Source organism: Neoarius graeffei, chromosome 20 (genome assembly GCF_027579695.1).
Source record: "Neoarius graeffei isolate fNeoGra1 chromosome 20, fNeoGra1.pri, whole genome shotgun sequence".
Taxonomy (NCBI): domain Eukaryota; kingdom Metazoa; phylum Chordata; class Actinopteri; order Siluriformes; family Ariidae; genus Neoarius; species Neoarius graeffei.
The window spans coordinates 17064585-17081402 of NC_083588.1; the positions used below are offsets into that span (position 1 = coordinate 17064585).

General features: G+C 40.7%; 1 protein-coding gene across 2 annotated transcripts in view; it reads right to left on the reverse strand.

Moving 5' to 3' along the window:
* LOC132868457 (serine/threonine-protein kinase/endoribonuclease IRE1-like) overlaps positions 1-16818 on the reverse strand; it is a 118281-nt gene that overhangs the window by 23233 nt on the left and 78230 nt on the right. For both annotated transcript variants that reach the window (XM_060901348.1, XM_060901349.1), the window contains 7 exons: positions 16068-16183; positions 15698-15886; positions 15193-15451; positions 14947-15037; positions 14662-14851; positions 3305-3404; positions 231-430 (listed from right to left, as the gene is read on the reverse strand). In XM_060901348.1, coding sequence (XP_060757331.1) covers positions 231-430; positions 3305-3404; positions 14662-14851; positions 14947-15037; positions 15193-15451; positions 15698-15886; positions 16068-16183 — 1145 coding nt within the window. The remainder of the gene's footprint in view (positions 1-230; positions 431-3304; positions 3405-14661; positions 14852-14946; positions 15038-15192; positions 15452-15697; positions 15887-16067; positions 16184-16818) is intronic.

Sequence of the window (16818 nt, forward strand, 5' to 3'; positions counted from 1 at the left end):
CTCTCGCCCATAGTCAGCTGTACAGGATAAGCGGTTACAGATAATGGATGGATGGTATCCCTTATGCCTGTATTTAAAAAGAATCTCCATCATGCATCAGTCAATCCTCAATGCGTTGTTCTAAGCCTGCTTACTGCCTCAAACTGCCACAGACTTGGTATCTGTAAGATTTTGAATGAATTCTCTGGCCAGTATTCAAATTTGATACAAATGTGTTCGCTCGCACTCACCGGGTTCTGCTTGGCATCTTCGCTAAGCACTTCAGGTGCTATCCATCCCTCGGTGCCAGGAACACCAGACCGCCTGCTGAAACTGTGTCTGCCTGCAGCCAGCTTCTTACACAGGCCAAAGTCCGAGATCATGGCACGAACACGCCCATGGGCATTTGGCATAGATACCAGGATGTTGTGGGGCTTCAAATCTCTGTGAACTACAGGAAAACAAAGGATGAGTGTCAAGAAAGCAAACGCTAGACTTTAGTGTAACAAACGCCTGCATAGACATAAATTCTAGGCACTTTGGAAATCTGAAAATAAATTGCATTTAAATGGTAAGAACACTGAATAGAACTCAATATTACAATAGCACAAAGCAACACGGAATCTACTGAGGTATTTCACCTGATGTCACAGGGTCACGTGACGCCCCGGTGTCCGCCATTTTGGACGGCAAGCTAGCTAATGTCAACAACAGTAGCTGGTGTGTTACTGTAGCAATGTTTACGTTCAGTCATTTGGATGACTGTTAAAACCTTTCAGTCTCAAGTTTTTCCTTTACTGGATTTACTAGTTTACTGGGCTGGCGCGCGCCGGCCGGCAGGCTGGCTAGCGCGTGCTAGCTCCCGGCTTGCCCGAGCGCGCTAGCTCAGTAAACTAGTAAATCCAGTAAAGGAAAAACTTGAGACTGAAAGGTTTTAACAGTCATCCAAATGACTGAACATAAACATTGCTACAGTAACATACCAGCTATGATGACGTTGACATTAGCTTGTGCTAACAGCTAGTTGCTAATACACTGCTACAACACAGACACCGACCCTAATAATACAGTTCTTAGTCATTGCCTGGTAACAGCAAATTTATAACGGGCCATGTCTCAGCAGACTAAGAAGTTATTTCAATGACATTTAATAACATTTTGTTTATCCTGAGGACTGAAAGTAAATTAAAATGTGAACAAACCATAGCTGTAATAAGATGGCGACCACCGGCTCCAGGGACGACCCGCTGATGTAGGCATGTTACCCAGCCTGACACAAAATATTTGTAGGTATCCAAACTCTTATACGCTTTCAGATCAATACCTGTGTATGGCGATGGGTTTTTAACGACATGGGTATACAGATCATGTGGGCCGAAGTCAGGTAAAGACGAGGGCTTCGTGTACTTCCGTACGTCAGTGAACAATCCTGGTGGAAGCAGGTAAACGTCGTTCTCTAAGCCTGCTAACCTCAATTTTTGCAAATACCTCTCCCTCTGCTCGCCCTGTAAATGCCCTACGTCGCTGGATAGTGAAGGTGTTTTCTGCATCTCGCTCCTTTTTCTTTTATGTTTTTCGTTTGTCGCCTTCAAACTGATTTGAGCCGTGCCGTCCAAAATGGCATCATCACATGACTTGGTCACGTGAGTGAAATACCTCAATAACTTATCTGAATGTCCTCTAATACCATTTGTGTTACAAGTTTAAATTTATTCTAAAATACTTTGTTTTCAGCAAAAAAACCACAATATGCTATAAAATTTAATTCACAGAAATAAACCGGGCTAATTATTAAAGAAATGCTGCATGTGATATGATCATTCATGGAACAGCACTAATAGTTCAGTGAGTCACTTATTCTCCCAGGTTTACAGTAAATGTATTTGCCATGTACAATATATGTCCATCACACCCAAGTACATCCCATTCCAGATTTGGTCTCCTATTTGCTCTTATAATAACTTCCATGCCTCCGGGAAGGCTTTTCACTAGATTTTGGAACATGGCAACAGATTTACCCACTGAGCCATAAGCAGTCAGTTCAGGCACTGGTGTCAGGTGAGGAGTTCTGGGGTGGAAGCCAAGAAGCTTTTATTTGTCACACGTATACTCAAGCACAGACTTAACCTCTGCATTTAACCCATCTGAAGCAGTGAACACACACACACAGAGCAGCGGGCAGCTATGCTTCAGAGCCCGGGGAGCAGTTGGGGGTTAGGTGCCCTTGCTCAATGGCCCTTCAGCCCAATTTTAGGCCATGGCTGCCCTATGTTAACCGAACGTCTTTGAACTGTAGGGGAAACCGGAGCACCCGGAGGAAACCCACACAGACACAGGTACCCCTTTTCCATCAAATCAGTTCCAGGCCTGGTTCACAACTCGTTCATCTTGCGAGCCAGCTGAGAACCAGTTTGCTTTTCCATAGCTCGCGGTGCTAAGGGAAGCCACGTCATTACGTCGCTGTATACGTCAGTTACGTCGCTACGTTTGCATAAACCTTGGCGCGAATATCGAAGCAAAAACATGGAAGAAGCAACAGCAACAACAATAATAAAAATGACTTTGCGTTTGTACAGCTGCTGCTTCTCGTTGCTTAAAAACGGCGATCTTTCGCGGTCTTGCTATTGTTGTTGGTCTTAACAACTCCGCCCCCCCGCTGACATAAGCGGTTCTTTCCTCTGGCCCAGCAGAGAGTTGGTGCTAGCCTGGAACCGTTTTTTTCTGGCCCCAGAGCCAGTTCTTTGTCAGTGGAAACAGAAAACCCGGTTCCAAACTAAGCACTGGCCCCGAACCAGCCCTGGAACTGCTTTGGTGGAAAAGGGGCAAGGGAGAACATGCAAATTCCGCACAGAAAGGCCCCCCGTCAGCCACTGGGCTCAAACCCAGAACCTTGTTGCTGTGATGAGACAGTGCTAACCACTACACCACCATGCCGCCCAGTGGAGGGGTCAGGGAAGGCCCACATATGGGTGTGATGGTCATGTGTCCACAAACTTCTGGCCATTTAACGTACATAAATTCATCCATTTTCAGTAAGTGGTCAGAGTGGCTGTGGATCTCCACAAGGCAGGAGAGAGAGAGAGAGAGAGAGTTCACCTTGGATCGGACACCAGTCTATTGCAAGGCACCATGCACAGTCATACCCAAGGTCAATTTACGATTTTAGATGTTCTTTGAGATTTAAACTTCAGGAGCTCTCCTGCCCTAGGCTTAGAACAAAATTCTATCGCACATTTGAGCAGCTGTACATGGTGCACTGAGGTATACGTTTTGGAAAAACTCTACACTAATTAAATCAGCTTGATTTATTTACATTACGAGTTACCTATATTGAGTGAATGCAGATGTGCCAGGCCAGACATGGTTTGCTGTAGCAAGGTCACTGGTTCCAGCCCATGGCGATCAAAATCCTTCTGCTCTACATACTGCCAAGAAAAGGAGAGCATTTTTATAGAATGCAAAACACATTACAAGGTGCCTCACTTGAACCTAGTGACAAGTTATAACTACAGAGTTTAAATCTAACTTAATTTTAACATATCTGATCATGTAGTTGGAGGTAAAGTTCTGTACATCTTTAGATTACATTACGGTGACAGAAAGCACGCTTCCAGTTTATAAAATATTTATATAAAACTGCACATATTGTCATAAGTAGCAAATTGTTCTGCATCGCTGCCTGTCCTCTGATGCACTGTGCGCGTTTTTATATAATGTACTACAGTATACACTCACCGGCCACTTTATTAGGTACACCTGTCCAACTGCTCGTTAACACTTAATTTCTAATCAGCCAATCACATGGCAGCAACTCAGTGCATTTAGGCATGTAGACATGGTCAAGACAATCTCCTGCAGTTCAAACCGAGCATCAGTATGGGGAAGAAAGGTGATTTGAGTGACTTTGAACGTGGCATGGTTGTTGGTGCCAGAAGGGCTGGTCTGAGTATTTCAGAAACTGCTGATCTACTGGGATTTTCACGCACAACCATCTCTAGGGTTTACAGAGAATGGTCCGAAAAAGAAAAAATATCCAGTGAGCGGCAGTTCTGTGGGCGGAAATGCCTTGTTGATGCCAGAGGTCAGAGGAGAATGGCCAGACTGGTTCGAGCTGATAGAAAGGCAACAGTGACTCAAATAACCACCCGTTACAACCAAGGTAGGCAGAAGAGCATCTCTGAACGCACAGTACGTCGAACTTTGAGGCAGATGGGCTACAGCAGCAGAAGACCACGCCGGGTGCCACTCCTTTCAGCTAAGAACAGGAAACTGAGGCTACAATTTGCACAAGCTCATCGAAATTGGACAATAGAAGATTGGAAAAACGTTGCCTGGTCTGATGAGTCTCGATTTCTGCTGCGACATTCGAATGGTAGGGTCAGAATTTGGCGTCAACAACATGAAAGCATGGATCCATCCTGCCTTGTATCAACGGTTCAGGCTGGTGGTGGTGGTGTAATGGTGTGGGGAATATTTTCTTGGCACTCTTTGGGCCCCTTGGTACCAATTGAGCATCGTTGCAACGCCACAGCCTACCTGAGTATTGTTGCTGACCATGTCCATCCCTTTATGACCACAATGTACCCAACTTCTGATGGCTACTTTCAGCAGGATAATGCGCCATGTCATAAAGCTGGAATCATCTCAGACTGGTTTCTTGAACATGACAATGAGTTCACTGTACTCAAATGGCCTCCACAGTCACCAGATCTCAATCCAATAGAGCATCTTTGGGATGTGGTGGAACGGGAGATTCGCATCATGGATGTGCAGCCGACAAATCTGCGCCAACTGTGTGATGCCATCATGTCAATATGGACCAAACTCTCTGAGGAATGCTTCCAGCACCTTGTTGAATCTATGCCACGAAGAATTGAGGCAGTTCTGAAGGCAAAAGGGGGTCCAACCCGTTACTAGCATGGTGTACCTAATAAAGTGGCCGGTGAGTGTATATGGGAGAGAAAAAGAAAAAAAAAAAAGTGTACATGTCAGAGGCAGAACGTCTACTCGATATATTTAACTCCAGTGTAACTTCTACTTAACTCATGGATTTATTTTGTCCATAGGCGTGGCACCTCACCATTGTCTCATGACCGAACCCGAAACATTCTTAAAGTGCCATTCCACCATTGGATGTATTCTTTGGCATAAAATACAATATATTTTATGACAACATGACGACTAGACAGAGAAATCTTTTAGCTTCAAAATGATATATCAAACATAATTTTTTGACAACGACAAGTATATTAATTTTGCGACCAAAGTCACCTACCCTTTTAATTTCTACGCTGTAGTGAAACGTGATGTCATCGGCAGGTTCCCCTTCTTGTGTACCACGTGTCGGTCTATTTTTAGACCAGTGTTGGGTTCACCCAGAAAGAGACCCCGATTCCTTCGTGGGCCACCCTCGGCCGAGGACGAGAATGATCAGGTCGAGAGAAACAGACAATCAGAATCAGAGATTCACATGTCAGTTTATTCGCACAGTCACTTCGTCAAAATGAAAACATCTTTGGAAACGTCTTATAGTGTTTCTGTGTTTATGTTTTGTCTTCATGTGTGTGTGTGTGTGTAATGGGTGTGTGTCTATGTGGAAGTGTGTAATGATCTTGAATCAATCATAATATAAAAACATATTTCTGATGACAGTAAGGTACAGATAGATATCAGCATGGAATGTCTAAACACAGAATGTCTAGTCTACAGAGTCTATTCAGAGAAGGTCAAAGACACGTTTGCACAGAAAGGATCTAATAATTTAACATAACTCCTTAACACATAAATGTGTGTTAAGTCAGTAAATTACATCTTGATTCCATCAACATAAGCAAAATAACAAATAACAATATGTCTTTAATAATGCTAAAACAAAGAATGTTATAAGAAAATAAACATAAAAAATAAGAACAACTTAAACACAAGAACAATGAGAATATGTCTGAAAGAGAGAGAACAATTAAACAACTAACAGGTTAATTAACTAAATTAGGTTAATGCTTTTTAAACTAAAAACCCTTAGAATCATAAGATCTTAACTATAATTATAATGTCATTATGAAACTAATCTAAAACTATAAAACTAACATTAATCACGGAATGCATTCATTAATTACGGGATCCAAATCACTACCATAGTATATTTCAATATATTTCAGTATATTTCATAGCTTTTATGAAGCTATGAAATATACTGAAATATATTGAAATATACTATGGTAGTGATTTGGATCCCGTAATTAATGAATGCATTCCGTGATTAATGTTAGTTTTATAGTTTTAGATTAGTTTCATAATGACATTATAATTATAGTTAAGATCTTATGATTCTAAGGGTTTTTAGTTTAAAAAGCATTAACCTAATTTAGTTAATTAACCTGTTAGTTGTTTAATTGTTCTCTCTCTTTCAGACATATTCTCATTGTTCTTGTGTTTAAGTTGTTCTTATTTTTTATGTTTATTTTCTTATAACATTCTTTGTTTTAGCATTATTAAAGACATATTGTTATTTGTTATTTTGCTTATGTTGATGGAATCAAGATGTAATTTACTGACTTAACACACATTTATGTGTTAAGGAGTTATGTTAAATTATTAGATCCTTTCTGTGCAAACGTGTCTTTGACCTTCTCTGAATAGACTCTGTAGACTAGACATTCTGTGTTTAGACATTCCATGCTGATATCTATCTGTACCTTACTGTCATCAGAAATATGTTTTTATATTATGATTGATTCAAGATCATTACACACTTCCACATAGACACACACCCATTACACACACACACACACATGAAGACAAAACATAAACACAGAAACACTATAAGACGTTTCCAAAGATGTTTTCATTTTGACGAAGTGACTGTGCGAATAAACTGACATGTGAATCTCTGATTCTGATTGTCTGTTTCTCTCGACCTGATCATTCTCGTCCTCGGCCGAGGGTGGCCCACGAAGGAATCGGGGTCTCTTTCTGGGTGAACCCAACAATTTGGTGTCAGAAGTGCGATACTGCCAACCAGGTGAGTAAATTATTTGAATTTTATAATTTGATTGGTTATTGATTGGTTGACCGCCTGGTTGGTAGTAATTTCAAAAATAGAGACCCGTAAATTCAGGTTGGTAATCCTCGTGTGGAGGCACGGGACGTAAGGAACCTCGTAGACTGAAGATTAGATTAGACACCTTTATTTATTTTAGACTCTTGTTTACGGGACGAGACGGGGCTAGTAGAGCCACGGGATTGGGCTGGTAAACCTCGTAATTTGTTTACGGGACGGTGAGCCTCGTGAAGACACTTCAAGGGGGAGAACTGTCACGAGAAGAGCGCGCTTTTAATCTTTGATTCCTTCGTGCAGCCACCATGGGGGGAAAAATTGTATTATAAAAATTGTATTATATTAATTGTATTATATTAATTGTATTATTGTATTAAGGTACCCGGACCCCGAGAAAAAAAACCCACGGGATTGGATGTGGTTTAGCATTCTACACAGATTCTAGACAATTTGGCCGGCTCAGTTTTGATTTATCCTCATCCAGGTATTTGCAATCTCTAGGAGCTGTGTAATGTATCTTTAATTGTTTTAGCATTTATATAAGGCATTACTGGATATGCACAAAATAATGAAACAACAAATCAGTACTCTGGACATGAACAGTTAGAACTGTGTTCCTGGTGTGCATAAATGTGAAACCTTTGGTCAATCAAACCTGTATAACCAACTTCCAAAGTCCTTATTCCCTTTATAAAGTCCTTATAAGATGCAAATTAAAATGATTTACCTAAAATTTGAATGATAATTAACAATGATATATCCCAGGTACTTTTTAATAATAAACTTTAAGAATGAATACAAAGCTTCAATGTTTGACAAAAAACACAAAGTGTAAATGTTATGTGCTCTTTTATCATCGTGGGAATTGATTATAGCTCTAAATAAATATTGAAGTGTTTTTTTTGTTAAAAAGAATCCGTATAACTTTATTTGTACGCCTGTATACTATGTTTATTGAATCAAATCCGTATAAAATACGGACATTCTGTGTATTGTGCATTATGATCTCAACGAAAGCTTTACTGAATCGATTCTTTAGAACAAAGTCGCATGCGTGTGAATCAATTTACTTGATTCACTCTTGATTCTTCAGAAACTACGGAAACCTTATTTGTATTCCTGTTTTCAAATTGTAAACAATAATCACACTTTCATGCTGCATGAAATTAAAGTATGAACTTTCCTCAACCCATTACGTGTGCATGAACTCAACAAATGCAGTCCATGCGTCTGTATCGATTCGCTCGATCGAGTCATTTATGTTTCCCGAAGAAGATCCGAATCGTTTATGAATCTCATCACTTCCCTTATCATCAGAGGAAAAATCTGCTTCTTAATCAATTAGTTTCAGCGTTTGGTGAGTAGATCATCTGTATTTTATTTTATATTCATTGTGTGTTGATAGTCCGAAACTTGTAACTGGAAAGTTATCAGGAAAGTCGCGAGTGGTCTGTGAGGTGATCTCTGAACAGGTCCGCGAGCACTCTACAAGACTATTAATGTTTTAATAATTAATAGTGCAGCTATTAATGCAGTTTCATGTCTTAATCTTATAAATGATGAATACGAAGTTTTCAAAATTATGAGAACTCCAGTTCCCATGATGCTTGTGAACTGGGCATGCGCACTGGATGAAAGAAAAAGCAGCTCTTTTGGGCAATTATGCATTCAGACCTTAAATAATGAAATAACTGCACAAGCAAATACAACACAAAAAACATTTTTAAAACATTCACTTAAATTAAACAGACATGGTAAAAACAGAAGAAATATATTTAAGGCCAAATCAAATATCACTTTCAGATTTGAAGATATTTATCAGGAATCATTTTTAAAATATCGAGTATTATACCACTTCCTGTTTAAAGGTATAATAAAAGGCACCAAATATATTTACCCTACGTGTGAAGGGAAATGCCGAAAAGTTTAATGTTTAACCTAATGTTTAATGATGATCTAAAACATTTTAAAACTGATCGTGTGGTGGTCTAGTGGTTAGGATTCGGCGCTCTCACCGCCGCTGGTGTAGTGGGATTTTTATTAATCATATGTAATTCTAACCTTTAAATATCCTATATACTCCTGTTTCTGACGCGTTTTAGCGAACTTGTTTTGTCTGGGAAGCATGCAACTAGTTCAACAGCGAGCTAACCCGCTTTTTACTTCATTTTTGACATTTTTTGAATAATTGTCGTCATAATATTTAATATAAATAATATTTGAATAATTGTTCCGTAGCAATATGCTCTGTCTCTTTCTCAGTGAACATTGAGATAAGGACTCCCAGACTGTTACAGAGAGCTATAATATAAACAACTCATGCAAGAACAGCAGGCAAGGACACAGAAATCTGCAATGGGCAGAGAAAATCATTATTTTTGGCGCTTTCTCACAATAATAAATTTAATAAGTAATCTCTTTATATTATTAGGTAAATTCCATATACATAAAGTCAAAATGTCCAATACAACCAATTCTCATTCTCATTAATACTGTTAATTGAATTAAAAATGTATTTTCAGTCTCTGTCACATATCGAATCCAACAAAGAGTGCTTATCAGCTATTCAATTTTATTCAAATTACATTCAGTGAAATTGTTTGTCATTTCAATTTGCCCCGTTTTTTTTTTATTTATCTCCTTATCTTTCTTTAAACTACTTGCTACTTATGAGGCTAAGCTTAACTATGTTCCTCCTAATTTCGAACTATTGATATGAAATGCTCTGATTAACTGTTTGCTCCATACTTTTGCCTTTAAAAACCACAGAGGATATGGAATGGATAGGTTAATGTATTTAGTTAACCATAATTTCTTTCAGCAAGAAACAGTTAACAAACGTTTACTTGAATAACTTTTTGTTTATAAATCGGAGACTTGGGTTTATACATTAAGTATTCATTGTCCTTGAACCTTTCCGCACTTAAATTGACATGAAACTACACAAAATATGATTTAATAAGCAATACCTCTCTCTCTGGATGTCATCCTACAGTCTCTTCTCGAGCAAGGCGTGGCGAGACACTTTACACAAGATTAATGAATTGATTGTTTCTTCTGTAATATCACAGGTTCCTGCCATTAATGATCTCTGTTCTGTCTTTTTTTTCCACGCACATGAGGAGATAGCGTTTGGACTCAAGGTTTCATTTGACTCTCCTGCTGTTTTTTTTTTTTTTTCCAGCTGTAATTCATAACGTGCTCTGTGACCTTCTCCCTCCCTCAGGACTCTGTGGTCTGTGTGTTCTGGTGTCTGCTGAGTCACCAGAAATCTGCCAAGACACTGACACTTGCGCCTGCTTCAACATCTGGTGCATAAGGGCTTTAAGGTTTCCAGAACTAAGCTGCAATATTGCATGGACACTTAAGTATTTGAACTTTCTCAAGGCTGTCATTCTAGACACAAAACCTCCTCCACTGCAACATCCTTTGACCTGGACTGATGCTATGGTGGTCGCTTATCACTCCCTCAGAAGCACCCTTTGTTTCGCCCCTGGGTCACCTGCTCACTTCAAGCCCTTCCACCTCTGTGCCTGTGGACACCGGGGCACGGCCTCTGGGGAACGTGAGGGGGGGGAAATGCATCATTGTGCGTTTTTATCCAAAACATTAGACATTGTTGCTCAAGGCTTACCTGTGCATCTGGGGGCTGTCTCCGCATGTGCTTTGATGGTTTGATGGTAAAATTTACAGACCCATTAAATTAATTAATCAGTAATTTAATAGATAATTAAATTAACATATGACTATTTATTCTCTGTTCTACTAACAATCTCGAAATTCGTGTCACATCCTCTTTTGATAATGTAGGTCGCGCTCTCGCACGCCTCCTTAATTCTCGGGATGATACTTGGGATGACTGATATTGTCTGTCTAAAAATCGTACATACTACTAGTATCAGGTCTGATCTCTTCCCTCCAGCCCTCTAGGGATCTTTGTTAATGGTTCTTGTTCTAAACCCTCAGACGGTTCTTGTTTTATAATTTATAATATCACACCTCTGTGGTTATTCTGTGTTCAATCAATATATCAGCCTGATATTCTGCATGAGACATACGCTCTTTCTTTCTCATTTGATTTTTGTCATCTTGATTGTGGACAAATTCTCTAAATGGGTAGAAGTTTTTCCCTGTTTTCGAGAGAACACGAAGGTAGTTACTCGTTTTAATTTTATTTATAAGTGCCTTTCAAAGTACCTAAGAACACTGGACAGTAAAAAAGAAAGACAAACAATAAAAGCAGAACAACAAAACAACTACAATAAAATAATAAGAAATCAATAATAATAATTATTGTTATAGTTATGGGGTTTCAAATGCCATAGACTCAGACAAGGGTACCCGTTTTACCTCAAAAGTCACACAAAACCTTTGTAAGTATCTCTAAACTAAACTGGTGTTTTCACACTCCTAAATCCTCTGGTATCGTAGAACGTACTAATCGAACATTGAAAGACAAATTAAGGTCATGCAGGACACAGGTTTGGTTCTGTAATCCATAATTCATTCTGGCTGAAATTCGTGTGACACCAAGAAATTATTCTCCCCTGGAAGAACTCCGGCTCCGAGTACCTCTGATTTGAAAATGCATATGGATGAGTATTCTGCAGCCCTTATAGATAAGTTGCATAAAATTTGTACCAAGGTCAATAATACAACATTATCTCCACCACACACCCCTTTCACGTGGGAGACAGGTGCTGGTGTGATCTTTTTTTAAAGTAATGATTTGGACACTTGGGAAAACAATATAATGGGCCTGCAGACATAGTCGCCATTACTTTTGCTGCTGTTTTAACTGATCTTTTTCCACAGTGGATCCATGCCACTCGATTGAAGAAGGCTCCATAACAAAGTTGTGTTACAATAACAAGTTTGCTGCTATTAACGCTTTTTGTGTCCCTATCTAGTCTCTCTCTGGCCAGTTTTCTCTCTCTCTCTCTCTCTCTCTATTTCTGAGCTCTACACAGATTTGACTGAGAATCCTCAAGATGTTGTGAACAAAGAGGGGAAGAGATCTTGCGCCCCATTTGGAACCAATCATCCTCACTACAACCATGACAGTCCTCATCACGGGTTTCGTGACTTCATTGTTGCTCGGGGCAGGGCTACCCGCCCGAGCCTTCATCATTGCTCGGGGCAGGGTTACCCGCCCGAGCCTTCGTGACTTCATCATTGCTCGGGGCAGGGTTACCCGCCCGAGCCTTCAGGACCACTTCATTGCTCGGAGCAGGGTTACCCGCTCGAGCTGGACTTCGAGACAACATCTGCTGGACTAACTTCACTAACTGGACCACACGAATGTGTTATGTCTTTCATCTGATGCCGTTTTCTACTATTATTACACATCTCTATGCTCTAAAACTCTGTATTCTTACAGGACTCTGTTCTCACTATAGGTCGATATGCCTTCTAATTTCATTTTTCCCTCACCGTTTTAGAACAAATTACTCTGAAGGAAGTAGCGTGTATCTGGGAATTAAGAGGTTTTAAGTTTCTCTAAGCTCCGGTGAGGTGGGACGAGGGCTGATCGGGCATGCCCGCCCTCTGAGCACCAATATACGTCAAGAAGGGCAAAGATTAACTCAGAATTAATTCTCGATGTAATCACATATATGATCATGAGGTGATAATGATCAAATAGGATGCTAGGATTTGATAATAGTGATACTATTATCAAAGGGGGGGATTGTTAGGTTTATATAAGTATTAATTCTTGGCCAATAATTCAGCAAAATTATTCTGTGTCAAAATTATATTAGTTGAAACGACCTTAGGTCCAGCTGGACATTGTTTGGGAACATTTTGTTTATGAAATGTGTATTTTGAACAGAGAAGTGTCTGAAGGTCTGTTTTGGTGTCAGATTGACTCACACACACCCTGAAATGGTAGAATTAAAGTTCATGTTTATGTTAATCCATTCAGTTGAAACTTAGGTCATAGCTTCATAAAAGCTATGAAATATACTGAAATATATTGAAATATACTATGGTAGTGATTTGGATCCCGTAATTAATGAATGCATTCCGTGATTAATGTTAGTTTTATAGTTTTAGATTAGTTTCATAAAGGCATTATAATTATAGTTAAGATCTTATGATTCTAAGGGTTTTTAGTTTAAAAGCATTAACCTAATTTAGTTATGAGTTTAATCCTGTTAGTTGTTTAATTGTTCTCTCTCTTTCAGACATATTCTCATTGTTCTTGTGGTTAAGTTGTTCTTATTTTTAATGTTTATTTTCTTATAACATTCTTTGTTTTAGCATTGTTTTAGACATATTGTTATTTGTTATTTTGCTTATGTTGATGAAATCAAGATGTAATTTACTGACTTACACACACATTTATGTGTTAAGGAGTTATGTTAAATTATTAGATCCTTTCTGTGCAAACGTGTCTTTGACCTTCTCTGAATAGACTCCGTAGACTAGACATTCTGTGTTTAGACATTCCATGCTGATATCTATCTGTACCTTACTGTCATCAGAAATATGTTTTTATATTATGATTGATTCAAGATCATTACACACTTCCACATAGACACACACCCATTACACACACACACACATGAAGACAAAACATAAACACAGAAACACTATAAGACGTTTCCAAAGATGTTTTCATTTTGACGAAGTGACTGTGCGAATAAACTGACATGTGAATCTCTGATTCTGATTGTCTGTTTCTCTCGACCTGATCATTCTCGTCCTCGGCCGAGGGTGGCCCACGAAGGAATCGGGGTCTCTTTCTGGGTGAACCCAACAACCAGGAAACCCCCAAAGTGAGAGTGTCATTTCTTCTCGTATATGGGGGCCAAAAAAATTGCGAAAAATTTTGAGTTAATCTTTCAGTTAGCTAGATTTATTGGTATTAGCTAGATTTATTGGTATTATTTTTATCGCGTTCTATCCGCCATTGCTGATAATATGTGCCACGTCACGTGGTACACAAGAAGGGGAACCTGCCGATGACATCTCATCTCATCTCATTATCTCTAGCCGCTTTATCCTTCTACAGGGTCGCAGGCAAGCTGGAGCCTATCCCAGCTGACTACGGGCGAAAGGCGGGGCACACCCTGGACAAGTCGCCAGGTCATCACAGGGCTGACACATAGACACAGACAACCATTCACACTCACATTCACACCTACGGTCAATTTAGAGTCACCAGTTAACCTAACCTGCATGTCTTTGGACTGTGGGGGAAACCGGAGCACCCGGAGGAAACCCACGCGGACACGGGGAGAACATGCAAACTCCGCACAGAAAGGCCCTCGCCGGCCCCGGGGCTCGAACCCAGGACCTTCTTGCTGTGAGGCGACAGCGCTAACCACTACACCACCGTGCCGCCCGCCGATGACATCACGCGCGGAAATTAAAAGGGTAGGTGACTTTGGTCGCAAAATTAATATACTTGTCGTTGTCAAAAAATTATGTTTGATATATCATTTTGAAGCTAAAAGATTTCTCTATCTAGTGATACCATTTATATATGTTGTCAAAATATATTGTATTTTATGCCAAAGAATACATCCAATGGTGGAATGGCACTAAGATTTTAGTTACATGTTTGTAAAGGTGCCTTTTAAACAGACAGTGTAAGAGTAGTGCAACATGTGCTACACCTCCTGCAGAGTGGCGCTACACAGCTCGATAGCGATGTACTGGAACTGGCGGTCACGCTCCGTGCAAAAGTAGCGGATGACGTTGGGGTGCTCGTCCGACTCGCGCAGCAACTGCACCTCCCGGTCCGCAAAGCTGAAGCATTCTGGGAGAATTCTCTTCACTGCTACCTGCCGGTTATCAAAATGACCTCTGACCAAAAAAAGGGGTCAGAAGTGTATACCTGTAAGTATCAAACACAAGGCTACAGTGTATACACCTCTGAAAGCATCATGATCAGAAATTACCTGTATACGATGGTGCCCTCGGCACCATGTCCCAGAACATTCCTGGGATTAAAGGTGATGTTTCCAACTCGAACAACGTGGGACTCGTCCTCTGAAGAGAGGAACCAAGATTCCACAAAATCAGACAATCATAAAAAAAAAGACTGTAAATCAACCACAGAGCATTATCAGATATACAGACAAATCAAAACGTAAGAGGATTTAAGTGTTTGGAGAAGACTAAATCAGTGCAGAACCATTTCTCACCTCCATCCTCATGCTCAGCTGCAGAAGGCCCTGGTTCAGAATGAGACAGGTTGGAGTGATTGGAAGCGCGTGGCGTGGCGTTAGCGCTGCTTTGGCCGGAGCTCTCAGCACGGCCACGTGCCACCTCCAGGAAGTCACCGTCAGGCAGCAGGTCGCCGGGTGGCTGGAAGAGCAGCTGCTGTCTCTGTATGAGCTCCAACTTCTCCTCCATTTGCCGCTGAAATTGTTGGTGCTGCAGCTGCTGTTGCTTCTGCATGCTCTGCGAGCAGACCGGGCACATCATTTCATTTTCATAAGCTTTTGACAGTTCATGAACTGTTCACATTACAAACTATATATTTTTCTCCGCGAATTTTCTGGGCTGAGACTGTGAATATGCACAATAATGCGAGTCTCTGTGAGCGTCTAAATCGCACACACTTTAACCCGCTCTATGTGCAACATCCTGCAAGAATGTTCTCAAATGTACCCCATTTGAAATGTCCCAACATTTTTTTTTTCTTACCTTGGGGTAAGTGATGATAAAGGCTACCCAGCCAGCCAGGAGGAAAGTGCTGAAGATAATGGTGGCCATGTCTTTGAGCATGGAGTCCACAGGTGCTTCAGGGCGAGGTGGGCGGGTTTGCTTCTCTTGGAGAGAATGGACAGGAGGGGGCAAGGGGCTGTTATCCTCCATCCCGCTGTCATTCACCTTCTATTTCAGAATATCGGGGGGAAAGAAAAATATGAGAGTGGGGGAAAAGTAGTGTACAAGGAAATGCCTGGCAATTTCACTGGCAACAATCCCATTATAAATAATCTGGCTTTCAAATCAGTGGAACTGCAGGCATGTTCTTTAAAAAGGCTCCGTGGACGACTAACAGCACGATCCTCACCTCTTCAATAGTTTGCTCCGTGGCAGGAGGGATAACGTTGCTGTGCTGACGAGGAAAACCTTCAGGAAATTTTTCCAGAATCTTCTTATGAGCCTCAGGTGGTGTCTCATGATGACCTACCAAAAAAACAAACAAAACAAAAAAAAAAGGTTTACAAAGTTGGGCCTTATAATTAATGGGCTCTGCATGCTCTTGCGACAAGGCTTTCGCAGATAGCTTTTCGCAGACAGTTGTAATTTATCGTTGAGCGGGGAGTAATAGGCGTGCGCGATGTTATTCACCGCCACAACGCAAGGGGGCGCGAAGTTGCGAAATCGCTAGGAGTAGTTGGTGGGTGTGGTTAGTGGAGTGTTTATCCTCCGGTTACTTATAATGACTAGAACTGGAGTCGTATAGATGTACGTACTTCCTCACTTCCTCGATCAACCGCTCTTCGTGCTGCTCCATCTTCGCTCGTGTTTTTAAAAATAGCGGTCGTGAAAACAAACCAAACCGGGAAAGTAGGGAAGTGGAAGTGCGTGTACAGCGGATGTAGAGTGGACCAATCAGAGCCCTCTTGTCTGCGGTGGTCACAATTTTTGGGAAGTGCGCGCAGAGCGTCTGCGAGGTGGGGGTGGGGGGTGGGGGGGCTTCGCAGACGCCATCTGCGAGGACTGGGTTGTCAGCATAAATTGGCCTTAACATAGAACGCAAAACCAGGGAGTCAAAACTGCCAGTAATTTACATAAAACTTCCAGCACTAATACTTAGT